Source organism: Agelaius phoeniceus, chromosome 4, assembly GCF_051311805.1.
Source record: "Agelaius phoeniceus isolate bAgePho1 chromosome 4, bAgePho1.hap1, whole genome shotgun sequence".
In the NCBI taxonomy this organism is placed as follows: domain Eukaryota; kingdom Metazoa; phylum Chordata; class Aves; order Passeriformes; family Icteridae; genus Agelaius; species Agelaius phoeniceus.
Genome location: NC_135268.1, coordinates 1145759 through 1164589, shown reverse-complemented (window position 1 = coordinate 1164589; position 18831 = coordinate 1145759). Strand labels below are relative to the sequence as shown.

Genomic DNA, 18831 nt, shown 5'->3' with positions numbered 1-18831 from the left:
AATGTTGCAGCATTGCTAATGAGATTATGAGATTTATGACTGTAAATCTCTAAGCCTCACTTTAAACACTTAAACTGCTGTAATGCCTCTTATCTTTTGGGAAAAATAATTGGTTATTGATAGCATGCCTTGCATTCAAATGGGAGAATCCTTTGAAATTATTACTTTAGACCAAGAAATTCCTGTTCTTTCAAAAACTAAATTATTCTCATTTACGTGTAAGTTATGAACTTATCTATTTACGATAGATAAGAGAAAGCAAACATGAAAGCAATCAAATCAAAGATGTACAGGAGTTTTTAATCTTGTCCTTTCCCCTTCAAGAATGTGCAAAAAAGAACTGAGCCATTTCATTCATTAAAGTAATGATAATGATAAAAAGGGATCACAAGCACTTTCTGAAGCATGACATAATGGCTCTTGTCTGGCTGTATGTTATCAGTCTGTCTTTGATTTACATTAAAGAACCAAATAGCTGACAAGAAATGTTTCCAACTCTCACTGATGCTTTTATTTAAGGGAGACTCTGAGAAAGATGGACCACAGAAAGAGATGCTGTCTAACAAGATACTCCTTCACATGCAATAATTAAGTTGCTGGAAAGCTCATATGTAAATCTCCTGGTAGCCAAGATTGTCTTCACCTCTTTAGCCAGTTCTGAAATTGCACTCTGCTTTCAATATTGCATGTGTTTTGTCAGCCTTTCCAATCCAACAAACTTAACCTCTAAATTTAATCTGGTGATTTTAATTGAATCTGAAGACCAAAGTGGCAATGTAGTGGTCATATCTGTTTGATTATGTCTCAACTTATAAATTACCTCAAACTTTCTTCTGTTTTTGGCCGCACGCTCTCACCCCCTCCAGCTGGAAACCCTTCCTGCTGACAGGCCCCTCTGAACTCTGGCCCTGGAGTTTCCCAGCTCAGAAAGTTGAATGTCTTCTGGATCACCAAAGGCCCTAAGTCTCTCTTCTCCCTAGCAACACATGGCTGGAAATGTGTTTGGGGAAAGGAGGTGAAGGGAAGAGTTCAAGTCATTTATTGGTGGCAAATTGGAACATGCTGTATCATGAACTGTTGTAAAGAAAACATTGGAGTGGGCATTGCTGCATGAAACCATGTGGGAGAGGCATAGAAAAAATGAGGAGTGCCCAAAGCAGGGTCTGGGGGCAGAAGCACGTGGCATCTGAGGAGGGGTGAAGGGAGCATACTAAGCTGGGTGGGGAGCCAAGGAGGAGGAAGGGCTCTGCTTCCAGCTGCAGAAAGGGTGGTCAGAGAGGAGTCAGAATCAGCCTCTTCCTGGAAGTGCACAGGGTAATGGTCACAAATTACCAGAAAGGGAAATTCCATTAGTATGTTTAGAGAAGAAAAAAGGCTGAGATTGGTTAAGCACTGGAACAAATTATCCACAGAGGTTGTGAAATCTCCTTTCTTGGAGATAGTCAAAACTTGACTAACACAGCTCTGACTTTGAAGTTGATCCAGCCTTGAGCAGGGGGTGGGAATACATGACCTCCCAAAGACTTTTTCAGCCTGTGAGTCTGCCTCCAGACTGCCTTGTTGCTGGATTAGCACAAGTGAGCAGCCAGGTCCTTGGAGCACTGACACAGGAAGGAGCTGCATAGCATAGGGTGCAGACCAGTGACTGTGTGCACTGCCCTGCAGTGTTCCCAGCCTCTTGCAAGGAGCAGACATGTCCATTTGCAGTGTCTGAGGACAGGGTGTTTTGTGTCAGGCTGTTATTACATACTTTAATCCTGGTGGCTGTGACCCTGCCAGCACAGTAACAGTGTTTTGGAAATACGGGAGAACAGTCAGAAACATCACGTGGTAATAACTTTATGGTCCACTGGAGGAAATGATAGAAAGGCAAAGAATGAGTAAATGTTTATGTATGGACAGGATGTTACTGCAGGACTATATAGTGCTTTACCTGTAAGAAACTGCAGATGCTTCCACCTCATTTTTATAAAATAGGCAGCTCTGTATTGCAGGAAAAAAGACAGGAGAGATTATTCAGAGTTTTTGTAGTTAAAAAATGTAACAGCTCACTTTCAGAAGTTGTATCCTGCTTAAGATCATGAACTAGTTATGGAACCGTGTAAGAATAAAGTTCAGCCTTCACTCTGCTAACTGCCCAGTATTTTTTTTAACAAGTGTCATTAAAAAAAGAGAGGAAAGAAGTAGGATAACCAAATAATGGACTTGTTACCTACCTTGGTACGCACTGCTGCAGTGTCAAACACCTATTGTGCCCTCTTTATGAATTATTATGTTTCTCTTTATACACTATCCTGTTCCATGTAGTTAAAATTATTAAGAAGCCTAGGGAGAAAAAGTTTTGATTTGTGCATGAAGAGATGCTCTTTGCTTAAGGGTAAATTTTGTATTGCAGCGCCGGCTTGGAGATGCTGCGAAGAAAGCAATCAGCAAGCTGCAAGTCAGGACCATCAGGAAAGGTGACAAGGTAATTTTTCAAAATGCTTGTTACCTAAATTAAACTCTGTGCTGAGGATTCCTTCAGACCTCTGGAGCAATGAGCCAGAAGAGAAATGCCAATTGCTTATTTAGCTAGGAGTGCTGGTAAGCAAGTTACGGATGAAACTGAGTGTGGAGAGGGGGTGATTTGGTTAAAGATGCAAAAAATTCTGAAAGTTAAAACATACAAACTAAATCTGCATGCTTCCCAGTGCAAGTTTCCAGCTGGAAACATGTCAGAAAATCTGACTTGCTGGTTGTGAAATGCATTACTGGATTTGCAGTGTGCTTCAGTGACTGTTTTACTTTGTCACATAGGCTCTTGTATGAAGAGATTAGCTAACAAAATAAAAAATAAATATGATGAATATTCTCTTTCCTGTAGGAGACTGAGCCAGACTTTGATAACTGTGCTGTTTGTATCGAAGGCTACAAGCCCAATGATGTTGTCAGGATATTGCCTTGCAGGTAAATTGAATATGCTTTTAGTTTTAATAATCTCTACTTCAAGACAGTCTCTGCTCTCAGTTTCACACTGATGAGATTACCTGAGAACTCGGGGAGGGAAGGGTGAATTTATTTTTTTGGCCTATTCCGAATCTGTTGGTAAAGATATCTGAAATGCCTCTTTATTCAACATGAAGGGAAACTAGTGATGGTGGTGACACCCTGAGGGTTTCGTATGGTAGTCAGAAATTTTGTCTGACCTGAGCCTATCATAAAGTCTTCAGTAGGATTTTTAAACTAAAGTTTTGGTTTATCTAATTTCCTCACTGTTTTTTTAATTAAAATGAATGCCTTAGGAGGATTAGCCTCTGACTTGAGGGTGAGCCCTGGCCACAGCAGCCAAGGATAGAGCAGCCTCCTGCTCCCCATTGAGCTGCTTCTTCTGCTGTCCTGGGCCTGAGAAAAAGATGACTTTTGTCAGAAAAAATGTGCAGCCATAGAAAGAGATGTAGGGAGTAAAACATGCCTGGTGTGAAGATGCCCTGTGCAGCACATCCACCCCCAGGGATGTGGCACAGGAGTGCAGCCTCTAGCCACCCCTAACAGCTGTATTCATCTTTGTGCCATGGTACTGTCATTTGTGAAGTGCTACCTAATGGAAAATTTCTCTAAGGAAATCAATTTCTCAGGAAATTTCCTAGGATCAGTTGCCCCTAGGAGAGCACGAGCAAGTGCTTGATTTCCATAGAAATGCACATATAAAGTGCTGCACATATAGAGCAGAGATTTTATTTTTTTTCAGTAGAACTTCTTTCTTCTCCTGAGTCATGTTCACTGGCTTGAGAAACCAAAATACTTGTTTATTTTCCTGCTGTTTTGTACCCTAGTAGATATTTGAATGTTACAAGCTGTCCATTTCTGTTAGTTCATGTGATTCATTAAATCTGTTTACTGCCATCACTAAGTGGGTAACACAAAGCAACAGATTAATCACAAATTTGACCTACTGTAGATTCCCCACAATGACAAATTGCATGTGAACTCTTTTTTTTTTCTATAAGCAGACACAAACACATCACTTCATGAAGCAGAAATACAGAAAAATGAGAAACTACCAGAAAATGTGGACCTTGGTTTGGCATCAAGCCTGTTTGTACAGAAGGAGAATAAAGCTTGGAAATTTTGCATTATAGAGACAGGCAATGTTTTGAGGTAGATCTACAACAGCTTAAATATATGTCTAAGCTTTAGCTTTCACTTGTGTCCCACCTCATAATTCAATGAGCCTTTGTCATCCACGAGCGTTGTGTCAAGCAGAGCGAACAGGAAACACAGAGTTAACAGGTGGTGTTTAGTTCTTGGCTGACTTAAAAGGTCACCCAGAAAATGACTCATGCTAAAAGGGTAGCAGTAGCAGAACTGTCTTGTAAAATACCCACAGTTTGAGCCTTAGCAGTCTGGAGTTATAAAAACTCAAAGATGTTTCTCAAGCAGCTATTTCACCAAGCCCTGGCTTTCCTGCTACAGAAACTGCAAGGGCAGTGTTTTACATACTTGCATGGGTTTCAACTTCTGAAACATGAAAATGGTATTCATGATTCTTTCTGCTGTTTTCAATCTCATCTCCTCATCCAAAACAAAAAGTGGATTCATTTCTGTTCCTTTGAAGTGAGTAGGAAAGTGTTACATCTTGATAAAGACCTACAGACTCTGTAGTTTTCCTGCTCCAGTATCCTCAGTTAAGCCGTGTGCATTTTCTAACATGGGAACCTCATTAAACCTCCAGTATAGCAGTGGATGAGCTCTGAAGTAAAAAAATATACATGTTTACTAGGACTTGGGCTGTTTTCCCAAATGTCCTCTCTTTTCTGCTGGCTCTGGATAGCTGTTTTTATGTACCCCACTCTGGAAAGCTCGGAGGAGAATTACAAGTGAACTCGTGCTTCTTCCCCTGTGTCTTCATCAGGTAGCTCCCACAGCTGACTGAAGTAATAAACTTCACTCTACAGAGTGTATTAAATAAATAAGGAATGACACTTGATAAAAGTAAAAAGTGTTGACTTGCAGCTGGTTTTAAGTTTAGTGGTAGCAAACATGTCTGAAGTTGTCTTTAAGGGCACTGACACAAGATCAGATGTAGCCGAGTTCATTGTTCCTGGAGTGGCATCTCTTGTCACAGCCTTACTTCATTCTGCTTGTCTTCCATCTGCTGTTTCAAAACACCATTGCCTTTTCAGCTCTAGCTTAGGAGAAGGTACTGGTCCTGCTGCTCCCAGTGTGTGCCTTTTACTGAACTTTTACTAACTTAACTTCTGTAGAGAGGCAAGGCATTTCTTTCAGCCTTAACTCTGCTGAGTGCCTCATAGGTTCTTGTTTTTGCCATTTCATTTCTTTCACAAATAAACACATTATCTGACCTTGTTCCAACTCATTCTTTTTCCCTGAACCTTCACTCCATGAACAACTATGATTTCAGTTTTCCCTCCTGCTTTCTCTTTTTATTAGCTTCCTGTGAAAATTATTTCGTCACACACATTCTTCCCTTTCATTCCTTCCTCTCACCCTCATCATCTTCTTTTGTCCTCCTCAGAAGCAAATAATACTGTACATGCACCCCTCAACATCTCAAACCTTGTTGTTGGATACTACAGTGCTACTCAGTCTCTCACAAAAATTCTAAATCCTTTACTTCAGCCCTAGGTCTAATCCAGGCAACTGTTGCTCTTGGGGTTATCAGGGATGTACCTCTCTTTCTGCATAGGTGAGACTAGGAGTGGAAGCTGGGAGGAGAATAGTTTCCCTTAATCTGGAAAAAAAGCCTCTCATAATTGTTGGCAAGCTGAACACTTTACAATAGTTGTACTAAAATAATCATCATCATCATCATCATCATCATCATTATTATTATTATTATTATTATTATTATTATTATTATTATTATTGTTATTATTATTATTATGGACTGAGTGCAACATGATCTTTTTTTCCTTGTATGATTAAAATTGCATCTTTAAAAAAAAACACAAATACATTTCAAGCAAAAGCAACGTCCAGTTAAAAAACTGTGAAGTGCTATTTAGACAGCAGTAAATGGAATGCTCTGGGACTTTGAGGTTCTTTTGCTCTGTGCTCTGTGAGCTGAGCCCCGTGCAGCCACAGGGGAGTGCAGGAGGGATCCCAGGGAGGCAGCACCTCTGGAGCAGCACAGGGGCCCTGGCACGCACACATCGTTCTTGGCAGCTTTTTCCAACACACTCTGCAGTCTCCCGGGATGAGGGCTGCAAACGCCCTGGGAATTTATTGTGCTGCTTCATTCCCCTGACTGTGGTGAAGGCTTTCTTATTGTGTAACCTGGATCTCACTTGCTGCAGTTTAAACAACATCATTGTGCTTCTTATCCCTGGGAGAGGTGGGGAACAGTTGTTTCCTTTCCCTTACAAAAATCCTCTTGAGGCTGTGACAGCATCTCGCCTTCCTCTCTGTCAACTCATCAATTGCAGTTCTTCTGAGAAACTTTTCAAATCAACATCATTTTGTAATGAATGTGGTTGCACACAATAGGGAAAAAAATCTGTATTTTTTTGTAGCTTTGACTTTGATTGTCAAAGCCATGTCCTGAGCCTGAGCTTGAAACATCTCTTACTGTTTTCCTGTTTGGGTCATTACTTCTGAAATCCCCCATGATGACTCCATCGTCTCTTTCCCTTTAAAACTTGCATCAGTCAGAACTGCAAAGGGAGGGATTTTTGTTGCAGTTGATCTTTTTACATCTTTGTCTTAGCAGGGGACAGTGAAATGCTGCAGTTGCTCTCATCATACTTTATGCTAAGTATGTTTCTTTTGCTTGAATTTGGAACATAAAACAATGGACAATTAGTTGAATGCCATAAGCATGTACAGAGTGCTATACCTAATAAACTTTCAAATCCAAATCTGCAAAGCCTGCCACCTTGCTTTTCTGCACAAATGTTTACATGTTCAAAACAGATATTATAAGAGCTCTAATCATATAATGCAGTAAAAAATTTTTAAAAGGCAAATCTTCATCTGATTTTCAGTAGCATTCCATTATTCTGTGGATTTCTGTCAAATAATCAAGTTCCCTCTGTAGTACATATTAAATCTGAAATTAATGGAGTCATAATACACTGTGCTAAATTAGTATTGAGATGTGCAAAGTGACAAGATCTGTCATGTTTTTAAATTACTTGGCATTGGTAGGATTTATTTTAGAATATTATTTTTGAAGCAAACTTTAGGAACACTGAACTTGAGATTCTAAAGTCTTTAAGGCATGAAAGTGTTCCAAGCTTTTGATGATGAACAAACATCATGAAATTCTCTAATATGAACTCCAGTTTGACTGAGGCTTTCAAAGCTGGAAATTGAAAACAAAAGGGAATTTTTTGGTCCATGGTAAAATGTCTTGGTGGAAACTATGTATTTTTTATTCAAAACAGATCTTGGAAATCTGTTTTGTTTTCTGAGAGATTAATAAATATCTCAGGTTTTGTAAATGGACTGATTATTTTGGCACAAACGTGCTTTAAATGTTTGCCAATAAGAATATTTATGAATTTGATTATATAATTAAAGAAACCTATCACTAACAACAATTTCATTATTATCTCATGTAGCTGAAAGGTAAGACATAATGAATTAACATTGAACTAACAAACTCAAGCAAACCAGATACCACTTCTTTGGGTGTCCTGTTCCAGTGCCTGACCACCCTTTGGGTGAAGAAATGTTTTCTTGTATTCCTGGTAACAGAATATGCTCTCAAGAGAGAATACAGTCTGCCAGGTACAGGCACTGAAGATCCCTACAGTCATTATCATTTGTTAAAGGCAAAGCTAAATAAGAAACTTTCAGGTGCTCCACCTGATTAATGTCTAGGAAAAGTGGTGCCCAGCAGCTACAGGGCTCAGGTAGCTGCTTCAGACTCAGAACAGGATTAACAACAATTCCTTCAGGGGATTGTGGAGGAGCTTTCTCTGATGGGCAGCTTCTAAAGAGCAGGGAAGTCAGGGAGAATATTTATGAAAGCATTGTACTGGTTTTTCTGTTTGAATGGAAAGTTGTTTTTTTTCTAATTCGGTTTATTTCTTTATGCCTCTATCCTGAAAAATACTAGACTCTCAATGGCTTCACATTTAAATTATGTATAATCAGGTTTGTCTGTAGAACTATTAAGAAAAACTAACATGATTTTCACCTTTTCCAGCAAGCAGCTTTTGTTTACTGGCAGCCTTTAACATTTATCGGGTTTGCTAATGCATTTTGTGTACTTTCCCTAAGTCTCTAAGTATGTACATCTTCTATTCCCAACACATTGAAATGTGCACATGTGCTTGAGTTGCTGCAGGAATCATTTTAGCCTTATGTGCATAGGACCTAGTTCTGCAGTCCTTGAAGAGGTCACAAACTGCACCAGTTGAAACATTCTCGCTTAAAAGAATTCACAATCATCTGGTACTAAGTGGTAAATTGTGCTGTGGTGCATTTGAATTAAGATATCCTGGTTTTCATTGCAGGCATCTTTTCCACAAGTCCTGTGTAGACCCCTGGCTGCTAGACCATCGTACCTGCCCGATGTGTAAAATGAATATTCTAAAAGCTCTAGGGATTCCGGTAAGCACTCTGCAGAGCAGCCCATCAGGGCAGAAGGGAAACACCAGCCACCTGAGCATATCCCTAGCCTTTGCCTGTCTGTTCCCATCTTCCTCTTTTTGCCATATTATTGAATAATTAATTGATTTATTAAGGGAAGCACAATTGGAAATGTCCGACTCTACCTCTGTCCTGCACCCCACTAGTATTAGCAAGGAAGAGCATGGGTATGGGCATTGGTTGGGTGTTGGGATTTGTGTGTCTGTGGCTGCCTGCTTGGTGAAGCAGAAGATTGTTCACTGGTGTTTTGGTGGATTTATAGAATCTTTCACATAGCTTTCAGGACTGGTTTTATTTATTTTTTTAATCATGCACTCGGTTCAAATCTGAAAGTAGAAAGTCTGCAAATAAAGTTTTGTCTGCTATACTCACCAAGGACAAGTAATTGCTCATTCTGGGGAAGCAAGTCCTTTTTCTGTCAGATTTCTCTTAAAGTCTATCTGAAGTAAGGTCTGTACTCCTAATTCCAGTTAAGGGCCATTTCTCCCAGTTAGTAAGCATGTGGTGGAGCACATGACATACAAGAAATTGTTAAGCTCTTTGTTGTTTGGAACATTCAAATGTGGTTAGAGACCGCCAAAGTAATGGATCTTTGTCAGTGGCGTGTTTGCATTCAGATGGTGTATGTCCTGTCTGCCATCCACGTTCCCAACTGGAGCCATCAAGGAGCTCAGGGAAGGAGTGAGTCACTCTCCCCCACTGTGCAAGGCTCCTGGAGTTCAGTACTGAAACCCCTTCAGCTGATGCATTACCAGGTGCTGTAAATAGCCCCCCAGGTTTCAGTCAGTGATGCACCAGTTCGCATTGGAAGGAGCTGTATAAAGTAAAATAGTTCACGTGAAATATTGGGGAGCTGGTATAGCCATTCTCAGAGAAATCAGTTTCATGGAGACTAGGAAGCAGGTTGCAGGCAGATATGTTAATAAACCTAATATAATCCAAACTGAAAACATGCAAGTGGGAAAAAAGAAGGAGGGCATTGTAGCTAGGGTAATGCATCAAAAGAGTTTGGCTGCTTTTTCTGCTAATTGTGTATAATGTCTTTAATATATTTAGTGGTGATGTAGCTGTTAAATCAGGGTCTAGGATGAAAAGCCCAAATGAAGGCTAGCTCTGTCATTCACCATCTCCACTGATGGCTTAAATACAGAAATGAAGGCTTAAATACACAAATGAAGGCTTCAATACACAAATGAAGGCTGGCTCTGCCATTCAGCATCTCTGCTGATGGCTCAAATACATCTCTGACCTAGCCTTAAATACAGAAATATTTCCTTAGGTTCTCTCTCAGCTCACAGGCCTGCCATGAGCAGTTACCCCGGGTTCTGACACCTCTTCTCCCTCCCCAGTGTATTGTTCCATGGCTTCCCTGTGCATCCCACAGCACAAACCGCTGCTGCTCTCACACTGGCCCCTTCACATTTCTGTCCAAACACTTCATTAATGTGCCCTTTGTCCAGCTCCATAATCAGGGCATATAGGCAAACCAGAGCAATGCTTTCTGGAGGCCTGCAGTGAGATGTTAAAGGCTTCCCAGAAAGTTTCATGCTGTTAGAATTTACACCCAGAACACGGCTCTCACTGGCCTCACTGGCTGCTGCTGAAGGCTAAGCATGTCCACAGGCTGTTTGAGGCTGGGCACAGCTAGTGGAACAAAAAACATGCCCAGAGGCCATGTGTAGAAGTTTTGGTTTACATGGCTGGATTTCACTGCCTATGAACAGCTCTGTAGTGGCAGGTGTAGAAGTACCTAATTGCCAGGAATAATTGAAACACCATTACATTTCCTCAGCCACTGTTTCCTTTCTCATAGCTCCCTTTCCTCTGTTGTACAGTACAGCAGAACAGGGATCTATCCTGCCTCCTCACTGAGAGCTTTCTGCATGGAGCTTCTTTGGAAATAATTGTACTGAGCATATAATTAAAGATGCTGCTGTAACTTACATGAACAACTGGTTCAAATTAAGATTTCCAAATCAGCTTTAGTGTCAGTCTGTCTTAACACTAAAAATAAAGCACTTGGATGTTAATGTTCCACTAGCAAAATTTTTTTTTAGGGGATTTTATTCTGGAAAAATTTCCTGTAGGTGTTCTAAGACAGCAAGCTGAAAACAGCCCTCTTCATCTTTTGGAGGAAGCATGTTGGTGTACATGGATCATTGGATATGTACATGAAGGGAGGGAGAGTCTTATCCCTCCAAATGACTTACAGCAGGAGCTGCTGTCCATGGGAAATTGGAGTGGATGGTAGCCTTGTGTCAGATTTCCTCCTTCCTTTCCACAGCAAAGCAAGTGGAGGTATAAGAGCATCTGGTAGCTTGAGGCTTAAAAATTCCTATACTGCTATCAGTTGCTCCTCTTCCTCTCTTTTTTCTACCTTCTCTTTCTGAAATACACCTCAACTCCTGTTTGTTCCTTTCCCACGTTTTGCTCTCTCCTGCTTCTCCTCTGCATAACCCCTCCTGCCCAACCTGTGTCCTTTTGAGCTCCTGCTCAGCTCCCAGGACCTGTTTTCCACCTGCACAGATTTCGTGTTGTCCTCCCCCTTCTCACTGCCCAGCACCAGCTGAGGACAGCCCAGGGTGGATGTCATTCCTGAGGTTTGCTTTCTGGTGCTCCCATGAGACAAAAAAGCCACCAGTACACATGAACTGGTGTTTTTAGAGACTCATCACTTAGCCAGGTGTCCATAGGCTGCTTTCGGAAAAGATGTTGCCCTCAAAGAACCTGTAAAGTCCTAGGGCTTCTCAGTGAAAGGTGGCAAACATTTCTGTAGAGTGGATAAAGCAAAATGTCATTGCCTAACCACATTCTTGAGTCTTGCTGAGCCCTCTTAGCTGAAATTGCCACACACAAAAGAAGAAAAAAGCCTTAGGCAGGCATCAGCCTCTGATGGGAGATTTGGGTGCAAATTTGCCAAAGCCCTTTTGCAGGCTTTTACAATGGGATGAATGAGGAAATCTTACCCTAGACAAGCTGTGGGGTTTTTTTCCTGCCAGCTGCATGTTTCTCTTATGGTTGTTATTAAAGACCTGGCTTGCATGTCTGTGGATATATTGTGCTTCATTTAGCAGGAAGACTTTGGATTTTCCAGGAAAGGATTGGTTAAACCCCAAATATCTAAATGTTTCAATTCAATTCACAACTAAACTCTGCATTTACTTGGTAATAGAGACTTCAAATATGATCTGCCCTAAGCTCAGATTCCCCAGGCAGCTGTGGGGCACCAAAACTCCTACACTCATTTTTACAGTTGCTGAGTATAGTAGAGGAAATGTGTTGTACTTGAATATCTGTATAGAGGCTTTGCCCAGGGAGGTCCCGGTTGTCCTCGATGGGCTGCAGCTGTGACCGATGAAGATAACTGGGATAAAAGGGGGTGGGTTAGCCAATCAGGGAGAGCCTTGAAGGAGTTGTGAGAGTCCAACATTGAGCATGTGCCATGTGTAGAAGAAGCAGTCTGTGCCGTGATCATCTGCAGCCATAAGAACACACCAAGGAGGTATGGGACTCTAGAAATAGAACAACAACAATTGATAACCCCGATGTGATAGTTGGTAGAAGATAAGACAGCCAAGAGCTGTGGATAGTTGGTAGAAGATAAGACAGCCAAGGGCTGCAAGAGATCATAGACTTTGGGTCAAGGAGCTGTGAAAGAGTTTGGCCTTTGAGCAAGGAGCTATGTGTGTTGTACATGGCCTGTGAGTCATGGGGAAATATGTGTGTTGTAATTGAGGTATTGTACTTGAATATCATCTAAATATCTCTATGTAAAACCTGGTTTTGTAAGTAAAGGAAAAGGGGGAAATATAGTAGAGGAAATGTATTGTACTTGAGTATCTGTATAGAGGCTTTGCCCTGGGAGGTCCCAGTTGTCCTTGATGGGCTGCAGCTGTGATGCCCTTAACTGGGCTGCAGCTGTGACCAATGAAGATGATTGGGGTAAAAGGGAGGGTGGGCTGGCCAGTCAGGGAGAGACTTGGAGGAGCTCTGAACTGGCAGAGAGCAACATGCAGATGAAGGAGTCTGTGCTGTCAAGATCTGCAGCCATAAGAACACACCATGGAGGTATGGGACTTTAGAGATCTGATAGTAACACTGTGGGACTCTAGAAATAGAACAACAACAGCTGAGCACCCCAACACCTCCACTTTTCTCTGCAGCTCCAGAAGGTTATTAACTATCTACCAGCAAATGGTTGGCCTGACCTTTTCTACTCTTGGCTGGCAAATCCAGCTCAGACTACACCTGCAGTATTTGAAAAAGATTACCACTGAAAGTGTCTTTCAAAGGTCTATCTTGCTCTTGGGACATTCATATCATGTTAAATAGTTTCCCTCTGCTTCTCCTGCTGTCCTGCAAACATCTGCTGGATATGCAGTCAGCTGCGTTTTTGGCAGCAGATTGTGTGGCTTTAAGCTATTCACTAAGAGCCTTAGCCAAACCCTCTGAAGCCAATACAAAGCTTTCCCTTGACTTTAGTGGAATTGTGCTCTCAAAGCACTTATATGCAGAGCTCAAGTGGAACCAATGTAATTAAACTTAGCAACCGTATCTGGGTCACTCTGGCAGCCAAAGCCAAAATGGTTTGGGTTTTTTTTTCTGATCAGAATTTAATAGAAATAGTTTTATAGCATGCTGCTTAGTTTTGGGCATTTTGTCAATTAAAATGATTCAGGAGTAAAGAGATAATTTAATCTCAAGCAATATTATTTTTCTATCTTTAATGTTCGGTTTGACTTTCAGTTATAATCCCCTCTTTAAAAGGTATAAAAGTCTGTGATAAAACTCCATTCTAGGAAAAAATGGAATCAGAGCAAAGGACAGGCAACTGGTCCCCTGAAAAATTGAAATAATTTTTCCTATAGGAGAAAGGAAAATAGGCCTTTTGTTTTTAATATACACTGCCATCAAAGGTAAATTAAATTATAAATGAAATTCTGAAAACAGTGGTTTATGTTAGCCAAGGGAGAGGGAAAGCATAATAGATCTAAGGGAGAGTTTTGGGTCCCTGTCCTACATATAAGTGATGGTACTTGACTTGCAAAAGTACAGATTCACTGAGTTTCTTTAACACCTGGTACAGTTGAATGTGCCTTTTTTATCCCAAACCTGAGGCATTCTTGCAGCTTGTGGATAACACTGGAGCCAGACAACAACAATTCTAATTTTCGTTCCAAACTTCAGTTTGTGGATACGAGACTGCTTAAATTTTCTGTCTTTCTCATTAGGAACACTTGTGAAAAAAATACTTAAGAGGTGACAACAATCAAACAGGGAATGGGTAGAACAAGAGAAAACATGTTAATTTTCTCGTTCTGGGAAAAAAGAAGTTAACATGTGGTAACCTATTGTACTTGAATTCAAGGGGGTTTCTCTTGTGCTTAAAGTTAAATCTCTCTTTAAGCCTTTGCTGTATCATATTTTGCCTAGTTTCTTGGTGCCTGCTGTTGGAGATAAGCAGATAGTGAGATTTTCCGAAGTGCCTTGGCATGTGAGACAACTAAGCATAGAAAAAAAATCAGATCCACCAAACAGAGTACACCTCCTCTGACATGGGCCATTTGCATGTTGGGTTTCCAGTCTAGCAGCTTAGGCCCTGTCTCTGCTTAGTGCTGAGCAGAGGCAAGGCAGAGGGAGCAATTCATACCTAGGGTTAGGTATGAAACACACAGCAAAAATGTCTCAAACCCCTGAAGTTAGAGGAAACCTAAGTGACTGATCCAGACTAGCTGTCTGGTTCCTGGAGAATAAAGATAAATGGGAACAACTTAAATTAACATTTCCCAACTTAACAAGGCATCTGCATGTTGCAGCTCAATCTTGCTATGTCCCTCTGTCACTGGTCTTGCTTCACGTAGCAAGAAAGACTGTGAATCAAAAAATGCTCTTCAGTTTCCCATTCTTGTCTGCTTGTTTCTTTTCTCATAATTGTATTTTGTAGGAAATATAGTATTAGCCCAGATGATGTTTTGATGTTTAGAAACTTGTCTTACAAACAGTTTTAGCTTCTAGTTTTGCACCACACACATAGATGCATCCATATGCTGTTCTTATTGAATTCTTATTCCTGTAAGCTCAGATACTGGCTCTGTAAAATGCATATTAAAAAAAATAATACTCATTAGAAATATAATGTTTCCCTTTCAGCTCCTGTTTGTGATTTAATTCAGCAATCTGCCTATGTTGAGCAGGTCATACCAATAAGTGAGTTACTTTTTTCATGTGCACATTCCCAAACCCTTTTAAAAGTATAAATAAGAATGTTTAGCGATTGCAGGTGACACAGTTTAATACTCAATATTTCCATGGCATACTTTGGGTCTCTCTTCCAACAGATTGTATTACGTTTTAAGTACATGAAGACAAACTCTGTGTGTTTATTCATTCTATGTTGTCATTTTCAATACTGCAGTAGAGCAAAAAAAATCTGAAGAAGAGGTAAGAAGTAAATCGAATCTTTTTATCAGGTAGGAGCTCGATTTTCTCTTTTTTTCTTCCCCAATTAGCCAAATGCAGATTGCATGGATGATATACCTCCGGACCTGGAAGCATCCATAGGAGGCCCACCGACCAACCAGATCACGGGGGCCAGCGACATTACGGTGAACGAGAGCTCCGTGGCCCTGGACGCCCCGGCCCGCGGCCCGGGAGTGCTCCAGGTCATCCAGGACGTGGACTCCTTCCCCCAGCCTGGCGAGGGCAACTTCACAACAAGCAGTAAGTTCCCAATTCTGGCAGGATTTGTGCTGAAATAAATGTTTGGGAGACCCAACCACAAAGGCCATGTCTAGCGAGCAGCCTTTGAGGGCTTGTCATTGCAGCAATGGCCTTGTTTTAAGCCCGGCAGGAATCTAGAGGGTAAGTAAATTTAATTATCTTGTGTTCTGCTGGTAGTGCACTGATGGTCAGAGTTCCTGTATGTGAAAGCCTGAGTGCAGTTAAACAACACTGATGATTTGTACAAAAACAAAAGGAGAATTTTACGTGTTTTCACTTGTGTAAGATGTGTAAGCGGTGCCATTTGAACAAGTAATTCTCAAAATGTTTGCATGTCTCTCTGTTCCTAAAAATTTTGTTCTCTCTTGAAAATCTGCTTCTGACAGTTTAAAAGAAATGTTGTCAGTTATTTTGAATAAGGACTGTGCTAGTCTAAAATTCGCATTTTTAGGCAAAATAGCAGATCAGTAGAAAATACCTGTTTGATACTAGTGGGTATATTGACAAGACTATTATAGAAAATCATCAGATATACTTGAAGGGAGGTAGAGGAATGTGGTAAAATACAGTTTTGTGTGTAGAGGTTGTGTAAGTTCTGGAAAAAATATACATTTTCAATGGTTTCTAGGTACTGCTCTGGGCCTGGGCATGAAAAAGAAGGTAAGTAATAATATTATGTGAAATGTAGGAGACACAAGATGATACTAGGCTGAAATGATTTTACATTACTCTTCTTACTCTGTGGAGAGATGTGATAATCCCATTTTCTCCTGTTGTCATGCCAGTGTCATGGAAGTGAAAATAACTTCTAGAAAGACTGGACTTGTGACCTTAGATACTGGTGACCCAGATTTTTATCTTCTGTTTTGTGGATTTCAGGTTTCAGATGTGGTCCTTTTATGGTCTAAGTTCTGGGTTCAGCAAGGGGTGAGCAGCAAGGTTTTAATCCCAGACATCTTCCATGGCCAGCTGCCATCTGGGGGCATTCAGTTTTCTCAAGTCTCCTTGAGTGCTGGCAAGAGCTGTTCAGAACAAGATGGCATTTTGTTCCTTCCAATAATTGTTTTGAAATGCGTTTAAGGCTGATTGTAAAAACAAAGGAAAGATGGCATCACATTGTAATAAAGACTGAGCTAAATGCTGGTCTCTGCTCTGCCCTTGAGCACTCCAGAAGCAAGTAGATCCTCTCATGGATAATGGTCCTTGCCCCACAGTTCTCTGAAAGATTCACCCTGTTGGGGCTGGGAAGGAGGGCTGTGGGGTGCCCCTTACACGCACAGCTGCATGACACATGCTGGGAAAAGCCAGCAGCCTGGCCCCAAGCCCAGCATGAGGAGCAGTCTGTGCTTTTCATCCCAGGATCTTGTCAGGCTGGGAAGCAGCTCTTCTGGTTTCTCAGCAGGCGTAACAATGCTGGTGAGGCTGCCAGTGAGCACAAGAGCTCAGTAACTCTCCAGGCACTCTCTTGCCTCCAGACTTCTTTCAAGTGATTGCAGAAGGACCAAACACGTTTTTAATTCATTTTCCAAGTTGCCAGCTCAGTTAAGTAAGTGGGTGAAAAGCTTTCTCAGAGCCAGCAGAATACCACGAGGCTACATAAATGCCTGATTTTGCCTTGGTGCCCTTTGTTTTCCACCTTACCCTCAGTTTTTCCCCTTACCTTTGACAATGTTGGACAATAGACCTGAAGACTGGACAATCCCTAGGGCTGGCAGCAGAACCCATGGACAAGGACCTTGCACCAAGACCAGGCACACAGACAGCAAACTACAGAGCATCAGGAGATCATCATCACCTGAGGAGACTGGCCAGGCCCAGGGAAGGACTGTGAAAAGAGGTTTTTTCCTGGTTACATGAGAGAGAGCAAGAGACTAGAACAGGGAGGGAAAACTGGAAAGTGGCCCAAGCTCTGTAAGGGTTGTAATCCTCAGAGTGTCAGAGGTGTGGGTGGGGAAGCAGGCCTTTCCAGTGGCTTTGAGAGGAAGGAAGGCCTGAGCAGAGCTCAAAGCACCTTGGGACCTTCCAAAAGCAAGTGTATGCCTGCCTATCCTGTGGTTGTCACACAGTCACTCAGGGAGATCTGTTTTAATGCTTAGTTGGCTGCTGTCATTCATTCATCGTTGATGTGTAGACATGAATCTTCACCTGGATTTTTCATCTCAAGGACAATGCAGTACTTGGATATTTGTCAGTGATGGGTGTGCAAGTTTCCCTGCCATCATCACCACATCCAGCCTGGTGCATTTTGCAGTTAGTTCCCAGAAAAGTCACTTAGTCCCTTTTTGCAGCAGAGCTGCAGCAAAGAAGCGGTCTTTGGTTAGGGGGGCTGAATTCCAGCAGTTATGGGAATTTGGCTCTCTAGTTGCCTCATGTGAATTTGGAGGGTTCAGGCAGTTTACAAGGTAGAACTTGGCATTGTAGGCAACCTGAACTCTTAAGGCAGTGAAAGGGAAACGTCCAGGGCCTTATATATAGTTGTGGTATGAATCCCAATGCTAACTAAATCAGAGGCTAAGGGTAGGCTAAATAACTGGGTCATAGCTGTCAGAGTAGATGGAACTTTATAGGCATTATGTCTTTTTTATTGTATTTCTTATGTTCACAATGCTCAGCTGCACACCACAGAGCTTGCTGAGTGTGCCCTTTGTGTGAACTAGCCTGCCTGGGAATTTGTAAGTGATGACACTGATTGCTCCCAGGAATCTTTGCTGAAGTTGCTAGATCCTGGCCTCTCTATATAGCATTACTGCTGCCAGCCCCCTCCAAGGCTGAATCTGCACTTCCAGTTTTTTCCCCCCTTGTTATTGAATCTGTGCAGACTCCAGGACTCCAGTGCAGCCTTGACGTGGCCTCCTGCACCCAGCACCACAAGTCCTTGCGTCATCCCTTGTTCCTCACAAAAGTTCAGTGGTCCAGGAGGTAAAGGACTTGCCATTTCCTTTCCACCCGTTTCTGCAACACTTTTCACTTCATTGTTGTTACATTCTTTTTTGCCTGTTGATTAATCATTCTGGTATTGTTGTCTTGGTTTGGGTTTAATTTCCCTTCCTGTGTTTCCACTGATTATTCAGAACCAGAAGACCTCCCACAGTGTGTCTGGAGGGGAGGGTATTCCCAGAATACTGTTCACATTGGGTAAAACTCTGTCTCTATGGTGGCAAAGCTCCTGCCTACTTCAGTGGGGCCAGATTTCTAATTTCTGGAACTCAGCCAGTGCTTTCCTTCTTACTTCTGTGCATAAGCTCAACACACATCCTGCCTTCTCTCTTTGCCTTTTGCTCCCTCTGCTCCTGGTACCTGTGGGACCTTGGCAATGTAGTGTACTGTGAACATCTGGACAGGACTAAGTCCTAGGGTTCCTTGCTAAACCAAGAATCGCCTGTTTAGTAGCACTGAGCACTTAAAAATGGACCAACAGTTTCTCTCAGCTGCCTTTTAGCAATATCCAAGCCTTCATCAAGTCTCTTGGGCATATTCACAGCCAAAGTCTCCTCAGTGTTTAGTCTTAGTGAC

At 41.7% G+C, this 18831-nt stretch overlaps 1 protein-coding gene across 1 annotated transcript in view; it reads left to right on the top strand.

The window, feature by feature from the left end:
- RNF150 (ring finger protein 150) overlaps positions 1-18831 on the top strand; it is a 109009-nt gene that overhangs the window by 64997 nt on the left and 25181 nt on the right. The window contains exons 3-6 of the mRNA XM_054633524.2: positions 2396-2467; positions 2864-2946; positions 8463-8559; positions 15108-15318. Of these exons, the coding sequence (XP_054489499.1) occupies positions 2396-2467; positions 2864-2946; positions 8463-8559; positions 15108-15318 (463 nt within the window). The remainder of the gene's footprint in view (positions 1-2395; positions 2468-2863; positions 2947-8462; positions 8560-15107; positions 15319-18831) is intronic.